Here is an 18,824-nt window from a genome sequence, read left to right on the forward strand (position 1 = left end):
TAAACGTCGATGTTAAGTCGCGTTTTCTCATCGAATTAATAATACTTAAGTTACCTGAATCAACCTAATTTCATTATTAATTGCATCTAATTGTTCTTGTAGCATCAACGCTAACGTTTGAGCATCTGTATGCCCTGTAGGGCTAATTACATCAGCCGCACAACTGAAAAGACTTTCATTATCTCCGTCACCCTCTGCGTCACTGGAAACGTCAAACGCTTGTTGCACATTGGCTAGAACATGCGCTTGCTGTAATTTTTCCCATTCTTGTTCCGCTAAAGTGCGAGCTACGTAATTCTGAAAAACGAAGCAACGTTGTAGGTATATTTATCTACTGCAGATGGTTATGTATGGAAAGTTCTTTTCACCTTTGCTGGATCTTCTTCCATCGCTGGACGTTTAGCCGTTCTCCTTGGTAACGAATGGGTGTCGAAGCTACTGTGACTTGCACTTCTAGAAAAGGAACCTGGATCCACTGCATTGGGAGACAAACTTCTAGTCAAAGCGTCCGTTTGTTGTATATTAAATGCGATTTCTTGCTGAAGCATCTGCCTTTTTACATTATCAATTTCAAGACGTGCTTTTCCTAATTCTTTAACTATTTCAGCCTTTTCATTTTGGAGATCTTCAGCGATCTTTCTTGTCTTTTCAAGCTCCTGCGTAAGAGCATTCTTTTCTTCTAATGCGTGCATTCTCTCTTTCAAATGCACTTGTAATCTTTCGTTAGATTCTGAAACAATATATCTAGACATAAATATAACAAGGTTGTTGATAGAAATGAATTCATGGAAGATGAATATAAATTACCGGACAAAAGTTTATCAACTGTTGTACTAAGCCGTGTATTATGTTCTTCGTTCATTTTAAGTCGTTGATTAACACGCATCACTTCAGCGTTCTTTTCCTCTAGTTGTGTTTCCAATCTTTGTATCCTATCCTCTGCACTACCGTGCCTTTCTTGAGCCTGCTTATTAAACATTTCATGTAATTAAAATTAACTGCTTAAATGAAACATTGATTTGTAATTACTTTTCGTTTGTTAATAAGAATATGACTAATTTAATTAGCTCTTATTTTAAACAGGGTAAAAGGAAAATCTAATTTGAAATTGTAACAAATGTAATTGAAGAATGTACACATGCCTACACATATAGTTGTAGAAATATGTGACAAGAAAATGAAATTATAAATGACTAACAAGCTAAAAATAATTACATCGATCGTAGTGTTTAATACTCTTGATGTTAAACAGAAAATAAACACTCGTTTTCAATTTTACCTGTGTGTAAATAATTATTAACATCGTCACATTGGGTGAAAATTTTAAATTGTATTTGTTGTTTGTGTAGCATATAATCAGATATTGCATAAATAATAATAAAGTACATAGGTAGGAAGAATAAATTGCTGCAACTTTAATACACGAACTAAAGTATACAGCGAAAATTGTAAGAAAGAAATTTCGGAGGGTCAAGCATTCTATACATATTCCGGGAGGTATCAAAGTGCAGAGGAATAAGAAAAGAATAAATTGATGATACAACGATTTAATTCCCCTGCGTACCTGGTTGGGCCTCCTCACCTGCGTCAGAGCCTCCATCCTCTGCTTTAATTGCTCTTCCATTTCTGGCAACTTAGCGTATTGAGCTAATTTCTGTTCTGCAAGTTCTAATTTTTCTTGTATTGCTGATATTTTTTCTTCTTGGAGCTAAAAATAACATTTAACAATGCAATCGAATATAAACATTAAACCTATGTTCAGTAAATATTAATCAGAGACGTTGATTATAATCGACGGTAATTACCTTTAATTGAGCCTTCTTGTGTTGCAGCTCCTGTTCCAACTTTTCGTTGAGATCGTGTAAACTAGTGGATTCGCGTTGAGCATTAAGGTATCGTTTTTCAAGAGTTGCTATCCTTTCTTCCTGGTCCTCTTTTTGGGCAACATTTTCACGTAAATCTCTTTGCAGTTTCACGTTCGTTTCTTGCGTTTTCAGAAGATCTTTCTGAGCCTTGGATAAGCTTTCTTCCAATTCAGCTACTCGTCCACTTAACTCAGCTACCCGCCGTTGCCACGTGCTCAATTCTGAGCTCTAAAATAATCATTTTAATATATTATTTAAACATCAACACGTGTTTGCTGTATCGTTTGTGAATGTGAAAAGAGTAGAGAAAATTGTGTTCCTTAAATTGAAAGTAATACAACTATACAGTCTGTAACAAGACAGAATCATTTATCGTAGCTTTGAATCTGTAATGTATGTTTCACTACATTTAGCTGAGATTTATGTCTTTTAATTGTATAGAATGTTTCGTGTCGACATAAAAACGTTTTATTAATGATCAAGCAATTTATACAAAAAATTTGTTTCAAAAAACTTGATCTTTCTTCACTAAATCATGCGAATACAGAAAATTGAATATGTATTTGTCGTTAGATTCATTCCACAACATGCCATGGATGCCAATAAAAGTGGCACAGTCAATGAGGGAATAAAAGTCCATATTGTGTAAGATAGTGTTATAAAAAGGATATATCATCTATATTAAAGTCTTTGGAGAATCTTATTTAAAAATTACAGTATAAGAATGGGTGCAAATTGAAAGGTTGTTCTGCAGCTATTAATTATAATCTATAACACCTAATGGGTATAATCTAAAATTCATTACTTTTCAGTTAAGTTAAATCAAAGCTACCCTTTCAGTCAAGTTAGTCTTGTATACGCTAATTTAACATCATGCATTATATATGGGAAACAACTGGAGGTCTCTAATCTCTCTCCAAAAATGATATATAATACCAAAAAACTGTTCTCCTACTTATCGTTAGTGTAAGTCTGTAAATCGCTTGAAAACACATGCAAAAAGGGAACAATTAACAACATGTTAGTTTTACAGAAAACACGTGTGACTAACAATAAGAAGAAACACTTTTAGCAGGTACAGATGATTAATCACAGATATTTATCTGTCTGAATCATTCTATACCAATAAGATGATACGTACACTGAAAGTAGTTTGCAGTTTCGTGGTTACAGTTTCATACCTGCTTGTCGAGAGTGGCTTGCAAATCAATTAATCGCGCAGCTGAATCCTGGTCCGACGGATCGAGAGTTCCATTGCTCAGTCTACTCCCGATTTCTGTCGACCTCTCCGTACCTAGCTTTTGTATCGACTGCTGTTGCTGCTGCTGTTGCTGAGGTTCTTGTTGCTGCTGTTGTTCCAGCTGGCCTGCTGCCTGCTCAGTCTCATTCTGCCCGATCACAACACTACATTCAGAACGCCTCGCTCGCATTGCCTGTCCTGCATCGCCGCGCAATTCCCAACAACTACATCTATCCAAGCTACGCGACTAAAGCCACTACCGTGCACGCTATAGCGGATGCATTTTTATGGATGCAACGATCGAGATGAGTGAGAAAAACGGATGATGGTCGTCGTCGGTTTATCGGTACAGATTTTTAACTCTATAGTTTTCTATGATTTCTACGAAGTTGACGTCAACTTATTCAAATTTATACCAAAATAGGCTTCTCTAAAGCTTCCCGATAATGTTAGATAAAACGATTAGCTATTTCTATTTTAGGATTATGATACATGAATCCTCGATGATTAAATGCTTTCAAGGTGATATCGATACAATGTGTCCTTTTGAGAGGATTGAAATCTGTGACCGATAACGTCGAAATCGATCAATATCTACAACGCCGACGTTATATAGAAGCTTATCACAAAAAAAAAAAAAGGATAGATAGAAGAACCAGGAGGGCTAGATGACGTAGAAAACGAACTTTATCGGTCCAGATAGAACGGCGGCTAATGTGAAATATGCTGAATTATTTAAAAAACCATGGACATGCATAGTGAAAAGATCGCCATAAATGCAATTCACGACGCTGAAACATGTTGAACACCCTTCGTATATGCACGATGATTGTGAATGTGAAGTATGAGGGCCAGTGTATGTGAGTGCATTTGCATGGGTATGCAGTATCGTAGAAACGTTTCGTCGCTACCTTGTTTTGCTGCTGGCCATCCTCTGTCTGCCCATTTTCTTTGGGTCTATCCTCCATAGCTTTAGGCGCATGACCACTTAATTTATATTGCTGGAGCTGTAATTGAATCCATTTACACGATTAATATTGTATCTACAACTGTTTCTAGAAGATAGACCAATCTATATGATTATTCCTTAGAAACATAAAACGGTACCTCTTCTTTAATAATGGCTAACTCTTCTTCCAAGCTAGTATTCCTTTCCAATGCAACTCTCAATCGTTCTCGTACCTAAAATGAAAAATGTTATCTCTTAGCAAATGTTATTAACATTCTAAATACTTGATAGTATTTGTACCATTGATGTTCAACCGATAGGATAGAATCTAACACATCTAAAGACTGTTATATCATAAAATATTCTTTCGTTTGGTATTGTTCTCTCCCACCGGTTATGCAACTAGTTTGGGGGTTAAATAGGAATCGTTTTCATCCTCCCCCAAGGTTGCCAACGCGTCAATGTCGTGAAACAAAGGCTCAGAAGTTCTTACTTTCTCGTCTAAAGCCTTGTGGTGCTCGAACAGACTTTTCAGAGCTTTGAGCACTTCAACTTCGGACGATACTCCAGATTGCGCGGCCGCTTGCCTCTTCACCACAGTCATCCTAAGCGATCGCTCGTGCCGTGAGACCAGACATTCCAGATGTTCGAGCAGAAGCTGTGGAAAGGCAATAGAATCGTCTTGGTGAGCAATATCGTGGGCCACAAGTAGCTACGCTTCAAACTATAAAATGCATTTAAGTCCCGTTCTACGTACACGAGTATTATTCCTCTCTGCTTTCAGCTCCGATATTTCTTCCTCTCTTTCTAAAATACTCTCGCGTGCTGCTGCGAGCTCCTTCGTCAGCTGGGAAAATTCCTGAAATCAGAAAACGAATATATTAAAATCGACCCGGATTAAAGAAAACATTAAGAAGATCATGTTCTATGAATTGCTTGAAATCGTCGAAGGGAACGAATTCGCAGGATTCGTTGATGGTTCTCGAAAAACCGATCGTCACAGGTGTCCACGCTTGGTCTCTGCGAGGAAACCCGACATGTAAACCGCACTTTCACCTTTTTCATTCAGCCGCATTTTACACACTTCTTCGAACGCGTTACTTCCGCTCGACATTCCAGCAGAATGCTAAATCTTTATTTATAAATGCTGGGTACGATCGATAACGGCTTCCCTGTACAAGCAACATCGACGCCAGTTCTATACAGTTTAAAAGGGGGGCAAACAGCTTCAGCTAAATTTAAACGACTCTCGTTTGTCCTTGCTCCTGTCCCTGATTTTCACAATCTTTTCATCTACTTCAATGGCAGTAAAGGGATTTCTTTTATATCAAAACGATGGACGATAAGGCCTTAAAGCGAACGTTGGACATTGTCTTCGAGTAGAGTGATATCGATGGATTCGAAAAGAGCTCATTATCCAGGCAAGGGTTGATTAATTACAAACCGATCGAGAGATCCTATTAAACCATTAGCTCTGCGTTGAACGAAATTACCGGGGAATACAGTCCTATGGAAACTGGCTACACGAAGAAGGAGGATCCTAATTTGCATATCAAGTTTCAGAATTTCAATGTATATCGTCGTGCCCTGGGAATCATTCCTGAATATCTGTAATCAGATGAGAAAACGTATTACCTGAACGATATCAACTACCATCTTGAGATATAAAATTTTGAAGAAGGAAGATCAAGAGAGATCTTGGAAAGCTCGAGTTTCATCAAAGAGAATTCTATCCAAATAGTTGTTAAAGCAAAGTGGATAGAAAGTAACACAGTCTTCCAAGTTTTTAATTTTTAAACAGATCATTTGAGGCATAATTAGCGATTAATGATCCGTGAAACGAGCATAGGTATATTACACAGATAATAACTGAAGGATAAACCGGATTATCATTGAACCTTCCAGATCCTGGTGAAGGTATTTCTAATATTAACAAAGATGATATTATGTAGTGAATTATTAATTGATCATTGTGTATCAGTCAACGTTAAATGATTAGTAATGAGAAACTAATCCCCTCGACCAGATGGATAATCTAGTTACGAGAGTGTTCCCACGAATAAAGAGCAGCAACAAAAGGCACGTTAGAGGCCAGTATTGTTCGGTTTAAACCAAATTAACGACGCTTTCCGTTCATTTCGTTTAAGCACCAAGTCGTCTGTAGGTTTCCATTCCCCTGAAGCTTATTGAATTTCGTACCCCAAGGTCTTCGACGATCATCTGGAACATTATTATGTAAGATTTCGCATTTCTTTGTTTCTAGCATTCTTCTAGAGCTTAGAGAGTATTTTTTATTCACCTTCACATTACAGGTAAGTTACTTTTGTTAATAAGATTGTACTTTTCTTTTCTTACTGAAATGTTTCAAACAAAAATTCTAAACAGGCTGTGTTCTTGCAACGATGTCTGGTGGTTAATTATTGTCTCGTACAGAAATAGAACACATGAAAAAATTCATTTCAATACCATATGTTCGCCTTTTTGCTATTTCAATTCATTTCATTCTAAACCTTTGTATCCACTGTACTGCACGTTATCACTTGAAAAGTGGTAAGTTTGCAAAGTACATTACAGAAAATAGATCTAATGAAATGCATGGTCGTCAAAGTGTTAATCTGGTAAACACAAATCTAGCAGAGATTTCATTCCTTCAGCTACTTGTTGCTCGAACAAATTATCATCAAATTCCAGCTTGCCTCGAGTTCTTAATCGTACTATTCGTTACGACCTCGTTAGTAAATATATCAATTATTTACACTGGCATTTGACACCTGGACAATTTCGCGGGCGATAATTATCAGTGACACGATTTACATCTCTCGCAAGTATTGCATAACAATTTATTATAATATGATCCTGGTATAACCGGCAATTAACACATCGTTAAATATTTATTCTCGTGTGATACTATTTATACACGTTATTTGGAAACGTGTTTTATTGAATAATAAACGATCCAATTTCCAATCACTGGTACATCTGAAAATCATAAAGTAATTTTTCATCCGTTTTCTTACGAACAGTCTGCAGTTAATGGCTGTACAATCTCCTTTTTTGTATAGTCATTATTAGTGTTGCTATCTCATTAAACTATGTTGCGTGTTTATTTCTTTCACAAGGATTTCAACTTAATGGTCCGAGTGTCCAATTTACGATAGAAATTGGCGTTCTTCCCTGGCGAAAACGTAAATTTCAATATCTCAATTCGCGCAACGCCGGAGGTCATGCACTTCTAACGAACTGCAGCTGCATAACTCTCACAGTCCGTTGCACCGTAAGCGCAAACTGCATGTTAGCACGCGAGTTTAAATCCCATCTTACGTACGCAAATCGATATCGCGTGAAACTAATCAACAATCCAGCCAAGGTGTTTAGATGACATCGTAACTGCGTCATGGAATCAATCAATACACGTGTCGACCTCGAACAATCGTTTCCATCTGATTTTTCATTTCCGTTGGCTTGCATTTTTTTATTCACAGTCTCGAGACTAATTTAATCCTTTCTCTGCGTCAAACGTTTCGTTTCTCGAGTGTCTCTGTGCATTGAAATTTTGAAATATTCTCAGTGTTTTTATACCTGCACTGAAGTAGTTTCAGAGAAACCTGCAAATGACGTCGAAATGTTTCACTTGGAGAAGAAACAGCACTTCAAACAAGTCGGCAAGACGCTTTCAACGCTCAATTGTAAACAATACAAGTCTCGTTTCTGCAAATTACAAGGGAAAATCGAATTAAGTCAAGAGAGAGAGAGTAATGGCATTCAAGCTCATAATCTAATTCCATGAAAGTACAATGTTTTTTCTCCCCTTGTTTCGTGTTTTAAACAACGACTGTGTAACGTCTGACAGCTCGTTATAATTACAGTTGGAAAATACGATGATTGAAAAGAAGGGAAAAAGCTTGAAGAACCGTATGCGGCAATTTTAACGAGCACACCGGGAGCAATTGGTCGACGTGGAAAACTCTTACTGACTGACAATTACGCGATTATCCAGTTAGCGATGTTGTCGAAAGATTCTCGTGGAACAGTACAGTCGTTTAGTTTAATTTTCTCTCGCTGAACCGTGCAAAATAATTAGACACGACCGTACCAACTCATAATTGAGCGGTTACCTAATTGAACGTCCTATTTTTCGACACGCTTCCTGTTACATTAGTTTGTACGTTCATTTCCTATGAACTCATTATTTATATTTAACATCCTTTTTCTTGTGAAATTCAAGTCCAAGTGGGATTAATTCTGAAAATTTTTGAAATCATCAGTTATCAATTGTGGAATTGAGAATATTGAAATAATAAAATTATGAAATATATTCACTGTACCTAATTATATATCTGTTAAGAAAGATACACTTTCAGATAAATCTGTGACGAGACTGAGTCTTTTTCAAGTTTCTAAAAAATCCATTTCAGAGTACTTCTCGAGTTCCTCGCTCTCTCTCTCTCTGCAAATAGTACCTATATTTTACACTATATTTACGGTAAAACGAGCGAGCCTCGGATACGAGGGGAGATTTTGATCGCAGATTCCACTCATAAATCTAGCGGCACCACTTTTAATCAGGCTGGAAAGCCCTTCGAATCAACAAGTCGCGAACAAGTCCACGATTATTTTTAGTCGGAGAAGAGGAGATTCGTACAAAGGAACTTTGTCTCTGCCAGCAAACGGGCAAGTTTCCGAAAGCCTTCTCGGCAACAACATAAACGTCTCGTCCGACCATGCCTGGTGGAACAATTAATAATAATCAATGTAATCAATGGAATCTTGAAGTTTCTTACACGGATAAGAAACTGAGATGAGAGACAATTATTCTTCGAAGAACTTGTATTCTTTGATGACCAAGGTATTTAGCACAAGCAAGGAATCTCCCTGCCTAGATCTTCTCATTACTATTTTAATAGTATGAGCTGGAAGCATGTAATGCGCAATGCCTGCATAATAACGAGTGACCGTCACTTTATTACGTGCGGCTTAACGAGTAATCTTATGCTTCAAGATAAAGAAGTCCTGTTCCGTAACTTGTTATTGCAGCCACTTTTATTTTCAATGATTTGAATGATACGTTAATACCAGGTCCGTCTGTTTCAAAGGTGGGAGAACACGAGTCAAAGAATGACTGTTCGTTATCAGTCACAAAATACAATGATACAGCAGTATTATCCTTACGTCGAATAAGAAGGAAATCTAGAAAAGAAAGATTTTTCAAAGTTAGACTGGCAGTGTTCTAAGCTACTTTCATTATTTAAGTTAAATAAAATGTTTGTGTAGCAGACATTCTTAGCAGACTTTAAGCCGGAAATTGATGTGCCACAAGTACTATTTTGCGCCACTTTTATGTCATCAAATCCTGTTAGACTTTCTAGGTAATCTGATATGCAATTCCATCTGCAATTGAATTTCACCGACAATAAACGTCGTTTAATTAGAAAGGAAATAATAGAATATCTGAATAATCCTCTTTCGAATTTCTATTTAAAGTAACGAGTGGAAGAAAAGTGTTACAAAGTACTGTGAACCTGCGTTTCATAAATATTGCACGTGCACAAAGAATCCAAGGCTCACGTCCATCCACACAGTTCAATAACGTGGCGCAGGTTTGAAAACTATGCAACGTATTGCGGCAATATCCGTGTCTCGGTTTGTTAGAGTCTGAGAAACGTGTTGTGTATTCTCCTTCCATCATTAACATCGAAATCTCGAATAAAATAAATCTGAGCGCACCGTTCCCTTTGCTCGTTAAGCGAAAAGCTGACGCAAGTAGTTACGAGCGATCTAAAATAAAATTAAAAAAAAAAAATTAATAATAGATACAGTGTAGATGCACGCGAAGATAGAGTTACGTAAATATGTAAATAGTAGTGTCTAGTGGGGGGGAGCTGCATGCTTGTGCGTATGTTCGCGATTGAATGGTCCCCGGTATCGGGCGATTTGCATTCTTAACACTTGCACCAGCCAATTATACGTGCACGATAGTGCCTCCATAGTGTTAAGAGAGCAGCCAACACCCTGTTCTAACGGATGCAATTTCTACGTGCTTTCATGGCGTTCGTAGGCGTTGCGGACGGATTTTTTATCCGCTTGGATTAACACGTTGATCGCTACATTAAGAACAGTCGTATCCAGCACGGTACTCTACCGATAATACAAGAAATTTTGTCGCAACCCGTTCTATTCTTTCTTTTTCTTCGATCGCATCGGTAACGAGCGAAATGTTGAAGAAGATTCGAGGTAGAAGGAGAATAAAAAACGAAAGCCGAGGGAAAAGAAAGAATTACGAAGAGGGTGTGACGAGACGGGGTGGAACATGGCTTATATACATTGGTTCTCGTCTGAATCATCACTGCACGCGAATGGCTTCATTCATACGCGAATTTAAAGTACGTTCACGTGGAACGGTATTACAATATTTTCCCTGCGTCGATCGATCATTCTTTAAAGACCAGACTAACTACTCCCCAACGATTACGATTCAATTTTTCTATTAAGATACTTACAAGAAAGCTACTCCACGCTTTTTATACCTGACAGAGGTATAATTTAACGCGTGCTGTACGATTAACAATTTGCAAATTTCAATTACTAAGAAGACTCGAAAGAATGAACACCAGCGACAATCTCGTGCGAATGTAAACTATGCTAGAAAAACATATTTCACCGATCGTTTGCCAATGGTATAACACTCGTCGCCTTAGAAGTCTTCGAGGGAACAGGTGTGCAGTAGCTTTTCGCCGCGTTCATACGCGATTTCGCAAGATTATCTCGCCGCTTATCTGCCGCGTTTTATGTTTTACATCCGCTCGAGTTTAATTAGCGGGTAACACGAGAACGGGTGCTCGTAGCTTGCCATCGAAATGTCCGTCAGATGGGATGCGTGGGTGAGCACTTTCCTTTTCGTAGATGCCATTCACCCTTCAACTACGACACTTTCAAATGGCTTAAACAAATTTATCGTTCGAGCAATCCTCTAGCTAACTTGCCTTCGTAATTCTGCAAATAACGGCGATTGAAATTTTCAGACTATTCGTTGTAATATCGTAAGTTAATCTAAATAATTAGTCATACCGAACGAGATATTCCTATGAGTAATCAGTGATTTTATTTTACCATCGGTGTCTTTAGTTTCTCAACTTGCTTTATGTACAATCTACATCACTGTTCCCTTATAAAGGACATAGTTCTGTTTGCTCGCCAACTTATGACGAATAGTTTCCAGGAGTCGTGCATAATATGCACCAGATGTTTACACTTCGACTTGGCCACTGTGCAAATACCGACCTCCTTTGCTCTACTTGATGCAGATAATATACACTGTACATTCTGTCTAACTCTCCATAGAAATTCGTATCAATATACGGTCACAAAAGCATCTACCTAAGAATATTAAAAACAAAAGATGAATATTAACATATAAAATCATAAGGTGTTAACGTGATATTTTGACAAATAGAAACTAAAGCTAGAGATACCTTTTATGGTCTAGTTTGAAGATCCCAAACCCACAATTGGTTTACCGAGGGAAAAATGTTTAAATAGCAGACAGGAGAGATAAGATGTTTGCATCATTGAACAACGAGTTCACGGCTGTGATTCGACACAGATTTGCTGAAAGAATTTCGATAACGGGTATCTATGTTTGCTAGGCTACTGAATGACCACAAGAATCGTGAAAATCATCCTCCTGAAACGCGTCACTGAATAACAAACAGCTTGTATTCTATTCACAGAATTTCAGGGGATAAAACGCTCGGATTCGTTGAACAAATAATGTCAGTGATAAAGCGGAGAATATTATCAAGACAGCGAGATAAAAGAACAGAATTTTCCAACAATGCGAATCTCCCACGAATATGTTTCAGTTTTGTTTAGTTACGAGGATATAAAAAAGAAAAGAAAAGGATGATTTCCTGCGTGCACCAGCTGCAACTTCTGAAAGTTTCTCCGCGAGGATGATCTTAAGAGTTTGCACAATCGTGCGAGATGAATTCACCTCTCTCGAATTAATCGTATAACCCGAGTAATAATGCAGTGGGTGGATAGGGAGGCTAACGTTCGAACTATATACGGCACCGTGTGTCTTGCAAGTGCACTCTAAACACACGGTTCTCAACCTACATGTCAAGGAATATCAGAAACACGACAGGACCGACCCAGAAACTAATTTTTTTCGATGCTACGGAAACAGGAAAAAGAAAAAAAAGAACTGATCGATCAAACGACACGGTGAATAGAGAGAGAAAAAATATATAGGTCGGTCAGTTACGTGCCAACGATTATCGGGGATCTGAAAAATTGGACCGCATTTAATTCAGTCGCGTACAAAAAGTTTCAATGAATTTCAATTACTTCCTGTTTCGTACACCGAGTGATTGATGACGATTTCTATCTCCCATAGTACCAGTATTGTTTCAGAATTTTCAACAAAATTCCTATCCCCGAGTTTTTAACCATAAAGGTATTCTTGATTACAGTCCTGTGGTGCTTCAATTGATGATACTTAATAAAAGTGCTTTGTCTATTTTTGTTCATCGACCCATTTTAAATAGGAGCGACGTTTATCAATCAACCCTAGAAGATGATTCTCATCAGGATTTTTACCAAAACACTCTTATCCATCATTACAAATTTTATAAAGATCTGATTGATTCATAATGAAAAGATGAAAACCGCTGGGCTCGGTCGAGAAGACGGCGTTTGCAGCTCGCTGCAAACCGGCGCTGCTGCTGCATCGAGCCGCGCGCGAGTAGAGAGAGCTACTACTACCGAGTAGTGTGTAAAAGGCGAGGTTCATTCATGCGCCGCCGGCCGAGTAGGTGGGGTGGGTATTGATCGTGAAGCGTATATCGCGTACACCGGTGCATTGCACCCGCTCGGTTCGTCCTAGAAATTTTTACCCCAAACTTCCGCGCCACCTCCGCTCTACCTTTCCTTCCGTTTCCTATCGCATCGTTTCGTTTCGTCCTTTTCCCGAATTTCTAAGCCGAATCGTCATTCGGTCGCTCTCCAACCTTTTCCTCGACGAATAATAAGCCCTACCAGGGGGGAGATCGATAAACTTCCCGGGGCATCTTCGCAGCTTTCAAGGGACGATTTTCACGTGGACTGGGTGTTTCGTTCCATAGTAAAGGATGGTAATTCCAAAAGAAAAGAGATTTTCAACAGGAACCTTCAATCCTCTGCATTTCAAATATATTTCTTAGACACTGTATAGCTGCTACTCTGATCCAAATCCTAATCGCATAAAACCTTACGTTAATCCTATTTCTTTAAGGCAATAAACTAGTTGGAATAAACTAAATAGAAAATTACCAAATGATTACGGGAACTCTTGAAACGATTCCATCGCAATTTAAATATCTTCTATGGGAAGGGTCCGAGGTATAATCTTTTTTCGCCTTCAACCCTCGACTTCCATGGCACGCGGTTGCAGTTTTTTTGCAACCCTCTGGCCGGCATTGCGCGCCGAAACTGCGAGCGGGTCAGTTTTTCATCGCTCGATCGTTGGAAGGAGAAGAAAAAAAAATGAGTTTCCATCGTGAAAACTTTTCACCCTGGCTTCTGTCCCGGGTTCTACGACAGGACAAAACTCTCTGCAGTATCAGAAATGAAACACGGTCTTTGTGTCGCGTTGCCGCAGCTTCGAGATCGCTCCAAGCATGCTTGGCAGCGAATAATCCTTTCTTTCCGACGATGTTCTACCAAGATCGTTCCAAATAATCCCGGGGAATATTCGGTCGGGACTGTTGAGAATTTCTAGAGAACTGTGGCGGATTGTTTCGGGGAGAAATTCGATGAAATCTTCGCTTCCTGATCGCTTCTCCAAGAAACGAACGCTAAATCTGATAATCGTTAAAATTGTTTCAGCCTGTTAAAATTTTCACAATAGTTTGTTCGGAGTATTCTTAATAATAGAAATTCAAATGTCACTCACATATGGTATTATCTTTCAAATTATAGGAAACAATCTCTCTGATTTTGCCTTGAGCGATACTCAATCTTAAAAATCTGATAACCACAGGAAATTCTGCTGAAGGAGGTTTACAATTGATCAGAGATCCCGAAAGAAAGGATCTCAAACCCACGGAACTCGTTTACCAAATTGTGTTGGCAGCTTTAAAGGAAAATCGCGGAAGGACGAAAGCAGAAATCACGTAATACGAGCCACTCGAGTGACTCTGCCCTTCGCACTCCAATTGCTCCGTGGTAGCCTGTAATCCGGCACACGTTACATCACGACATCCACACCCTATCTCCACACGCGTGGAACGCAATGGATCACCAATAACTACAGCCAGTCTTGTAATACAATCGTGATACGATCCTGAGGATCTCGCGTGAAAGAAATACATTGAAATCTTCAGGTTTCATAGAATATTCTAAATTTAGATACTTTTCTAGGCTCGTCATTAGTTAGCTAAGAATCTGAAAAAGAAGAAGTAGAGTCACTTTCAATTTTCTAAACGTATACTTCGTTAAAAATGAAAGATAAGCTTTTAAAACTGGTTGGTCGGTTGAGAAAGGTTTGAAATGCATACGAGTCAATTAGCATGATCTCTGGTCACGTCGATGCTAGACCCGTTCGATTTTCTCTCGCTAATCAGCTCGAGGCAACGAAGCCGAAGAATTCGAGTTGTTAGCACCCACTTAACGACCTGACACTCAACACCTTTCGATGCTTTCCGTCGATGGAAGAAAAAAAGAAGTGGTGCAGATTTTCAATCGTTATCCTGATGTACTGTTAACCCTTTCCTTCCAAAGGATCGCTATAGTCGATCGTAATTGAATGCTCATTGTCTACAATGATTGATTACAATCACCTGTAACGGTAGAATAGAACAGAATACAATAGAGTAAAATAGAATAGAATGAAATTCATAATAAAGTACAATGGATGATTTTATGAAATAATTAACAGAAATTCTACATTATACCGTTTGGAAGAAATGAAATTTCTTGTTCTAGTTACAGACTATAGGATATATATTAAAATACTTTGCACAGCTCGAGTAGAAAAGAAGAAACTCAAGATTATTACTACTTTCTTTGCTATGCGACAGTCGAGCCTCGGCTCACCGTCTCATTAAAAGTTCAATTTAATTCAATCGCTCTGATTCATATTAAGAGCCTGAATTAACTGAAATTGGTATTAAAATCATCCGTCTGGAGTGATCTGAATTGAAGTGACGCGCGTCGAGGGGTCGGTGTATTAACGAATGCCACGAATTTCATTGATAATTGCAATATTAACGGAAACGGAAGACTCCTGTTTCCTCGATCAACTATTCCAAACGAAATTAATTTAATTGTTATTCGAATGTGAAATCTGAAAGGCTTGTTATTTCATAGTGTGTGTAATCGCTTCTCAAAATTCTAATGTTACGTTTATAAAATAATAACTCTAATAATCTCGGAGCCTCTAATTACGAAGCGAGCAGGAACCGATGAAACTTTATCAGAAATCCTCACGTGAACGAATTCAACGTAACCACGTTCGATTCCAGGTATGCACGTTTCGGTAGCATTTGCGGTGCATGACGAAAAGAATCGATATTCTGTTCGAACGTGTACTTGATACAGCCAAGCCAAAGGCAGTAACACGAAATTAATGACGAGCAGAGTCAGTGGCCGCAGCTGGAAACACAGCGGGCAACGATTTCCAAGCATGAGGAAGCCGATGCTTTCACGAATGCCGTTCAAAAATTTAATGAAACTTGGGCCAAACTCGCTGGCTAACTCGGATTTACTCCGTCAACGAAATAATTCATCTCCCTATCGATCCACTTCCTATCCTTCCATCCGTCTTTTCATTTACCATTTATTTTTGTTAATGCAGTTCGATCTAAAATAGACGTTGAAAAATGTTTTGTCATCGCTGGAGGTTTGGAAAACTTTCCAGAAAATATACATACTTTTTTACTGATTACCAATTTAACAGCATAAATCCATTCATCCAGAAGTAATATTAAATAGACGTTGAATCATAAACTAAATATCAATGCCAAATCGTGTTACACGTGTTCTCAATTAGTTTTGCAATCATACTCGATCTTATCATCCTGCTCGTATCAGTCGGTTACAACAAATCGCAATGATCGAAATTAACTCCAGACTAGATTTGGCAACGGCTTCTTTAATTACTGATCGTAATTAATTACATGCTCTAAGAAACCGGCTATCTTCGTTATGCTTTTAGGTGCTTATTACTTTGATTGCTGAAATAACAAAACCTGATAGAAATGAAATATTTAGCATCTTATACTTTATTTTTATGTTTGTTTTTCAAGTACCTTACTTAATAATTGTATTAAAAAAATTGAGCCAAGAGGATTAATATCAACGCCACTGATATTCATTTTCTTTTTAAATGAGACTAGTTAATGAAATTTAAAGAGGCGAAGCTTAGATGGTTCGTTCGCAGTCTTCCATTTATTGTTCATCCTCGTCTCATTTTCACCCTTTGTCTCGGTGGCGAATACGTGCCAGTGGGTCGCACAGGAAACGAAGTCCTGGCGTAAAAAAATACCCAGAGAATTTCAGAGAGAGAAAGAGAGAGGACAATTGTGACGAGATGGATGGAGGTAGAATACGATGGTCATAAATTGGCCAAAGAGATTCTCAAACTCTTTATTCTCTCTTAAAATGGAAAATTCTATACCTCCTTTTTTTCTGCTAGTGAGGAAATTTTATGTTTTATAGTCCTCGAAAATAAAGAAGGAAATTCTGTTCATTATTGTTTCACTTTGTTCTGTTAAAAACGTTGGAGTTCTATGCGAGTGTTCTCTATCACTTCATTTATCATTTTTATATATTAAATCCATATTTAATTTTTTGATATTTTAAATACTGCAAGTCGAATGCAATAAAATTCCCTGTCAATTTATAGTCAGCAAGCTTTATAAAATTTTCAAACTCGTTCTCCAAACCAGCTAGAGAAAAATATTAACTCAGCCAATTTCGACACGGCTTTTTCCTCTCCTTTTTTTCGTTATACAGAATCACATCCGCTTTCCAGTTGTGCCATTTATTAGAGACACTCTGTATAATACGCTAGCGCGTACATAAAAGCCAATCGGGCGACGGATGGATCGATATGGCCGTCGGTTTCTCTCCCTTATTCCACGGATATATCAATGCTCCACATTGTGTTCCTTCCCTCTACATGTGCTAAGTGTTCCTTTTCACCCTCCATACCTTACGATGACTTTCAAACGAAGAGAAGAAAAGGATAAACTGGATTAGAAAGTGCTCTTCGTGATCAAACCGTTTGTGTCCTTCGTTATTCTCCGGATACCGGAAGATCGTTAACGCGTTTTGTGGGTCACCATTGAAGGGTGAAAGATCCATGGTAATGGATATTCTACAGTAAAATGCGAAAAGAAGCTGAAACTTTTACCAGAAACCTTCTCTTTAATTACTTTTAACAGAGGATAGCAGATAAAAATTTTACCTTAGATCTGGAAAAATATCTAAATATTTTAACAGAGGAATTACCCTGCTAAGATAAGGGTGAAATTGAGAATATTCAACGACCGACACGTGTTCAACATTTAGCCTGCAACATTTATCGTTTCGATGAGCGTTTAGCGAGAGAGAGAGAAGTTACCGGTGATAAGAAGTTTATCACTCGTTATCATACAACAAACGCATAGACTGTATGCAGTTCTCTGTAAAGCATACCATTTGCATCGATCCACGCTTTTATCCTAACAATTTTTGTCAATTTTACTTCCTATTTTATCTACCGTCTCTATAAATTAGGCAGTTGAACCAATCACTGAACAGCAGAAGAAGTTAAAAGAATCCTTATTATTTCAAATAAATATCTCTTTTCTTGTTCGCTACGTAATCGAGCCCGTGTTTCTGGGAACTGACACACAGCTTTGGAGATTACATGTTCCGTGATGAAGGTATACCCATCACGGTAACGGAGAAAAAAAGAGAAGAGTGCATCCGTGATATGCAAATGGCATGCAGGAAACAAAGGCAGGCTGGCTAAATTCGGCGATAAAGCGGGAGTATTTTCGAGACTACTTCTGGCGAGATAAGACGCTGTCGAAGCCAATACCGGCTTATAGATTTTCATTGGATCTTGCCAAACGTTGAAAAAACACGTCTCACCAACTCGTCACGTTTTATCCGCAGAGAAAGCTAGCTAATTTTCACCAGGTATTTTCCAAAGGACTTGCTGTAGTATCTGGTTCAAACTGATAAACAGAATAAATGAAATTAGAAGAAGTTAATGCTTTCTTTTTTTAATCAAATTTTATTGAACAAGTTTTCAATTTTTCTCATACCTTAAAACGCAGCCTGGTCATGATTATTTTTACCCATTAATTGATAACACAGCCAAGGTTTCGCATAAACAGAAGACGTTGCATAACGCGTACCTATGTGCATCGAGGTCTACATACATTTCTGGCGGTATACCATTATGTGCATACGCAGCTAGGAATTGGACCGCGATCGAGATAATATTGGTCCCTGAGGCTATTCGTCATATTTTCATTCGAATAATTCAAAGAATTCCAGTCGAAAGAAACAAACTATGCGTGTATATACGCGAAGAAATAAATGGTCACCATGGTACGTACGCCGGTCAAGGAAATAAGTATTGCAATCAATACGCACACAGCCGGCTCTGGTGTTGCGTCCTTAATCGCTTTCCAAGAAGCGTGAAATTCCCGCGCGTTGCCCTTTTACTTAAGCGACCGACTCATTTTTCATTTTCCTCCTTCTTTTTTTTTCTCTTTCTCGCTTTCAAACTTTTGCT

At 38.2% G+C, this 18,824-nt stretch overlaps 1 protein-coding gene and 1 long non-coding RNA gene across 28 annotated transcripts in view; both read right to left on the reverse strand.

Moving 5' to 3' along the window:
- Positions 1-18,824, reverse strand: part of Liprin-alpha (PTPRF interacting protein alpha) — a 28,442-nt gene that overhangs the window by 6,068 nt on the left and 3,550 nt on the right. For 19 of the 26 annotated variants that reach the window (XM_076689292.1, XM_076689302.1, XM_076689301.1 and 16 more), the window contains exons 5-14: positions 4,812-4,913; positions 4,548-4,712; positions 4,213-4,287; positions 4,017-4,112; positions 3,047-3,253; positions 1,806-2,093; positions 1,565-1,708; positions 808-967; positions 369-730; positions 55-297 (exon numbers count right to left, since the gene is read on the reverse strand). In XM_076689292.1, coding sequence (XP_076545407.1) covers positions 55-297; positions 369-730; positions 808-967; positions 1,565-1,708; positions 1,806-2,093; positions 3,047-3,253; positions 4,017-4,112; positions 4,213-4,287; positions 4,548-4,712; positions 4,812-4,913 — 1,842 coding nt within the window. Of the gene's footprint in view, positions 1-54; positions 298-368; positions 731-807; positions 968-1,564; positions 1,709-1,805; positions 2,094-3,046; positions 3,254-4,016; positions 4,113-4,212; positions 4,288-4,547; positions 4,713-4,811; positions 4,914-10,712; positions 11,045-11,119; positions 11,429-11,523; positions 13,286-13,363; positions 14,871-18,824 lie in introns of those variants that run through there. The other 7 variants (XM_034335568.2, XM_034335567.2, XM_034335570.2 and 4 more) reach the window with 7 other exon arrangements.
- Positions 4,928-10,706, reverse strand: LOC117609366 (uncharacterized). 2 transcript variants are annotated; one of them, XR_004582580.2, is made up of 4 exons: positions 10,552-10,706; positions 8,380-9,829; positions 6,354-8,296; positions 4,928-6,274 (listed from the first exon to the last, which is right to left on the reverse strand). It is a non-coding gene; the product is annotated as an uncharacterized LOC117609366 (long non-coding RNA). The 2 variants fall into 2 exon arrangements; XR_004582579.2 differs by having other exon boundaries at positions 8,380-10,706.

This window comes from Osmia lignaria, chromosome 7, assembly GCF_051020975.1.
Source record: "Osmia lignaria lignaria isolate PbOS001 chromosome 7, iyOsmLign1, whole genome shotgun sequence".
NCBI classification, from domain to species: domain Eukaryota; kingdom Metazoa; phylum Arthropoda; class Insecta; order Hymenoptera; family Megachilidae; genus Osmia; species Osmia lignaria.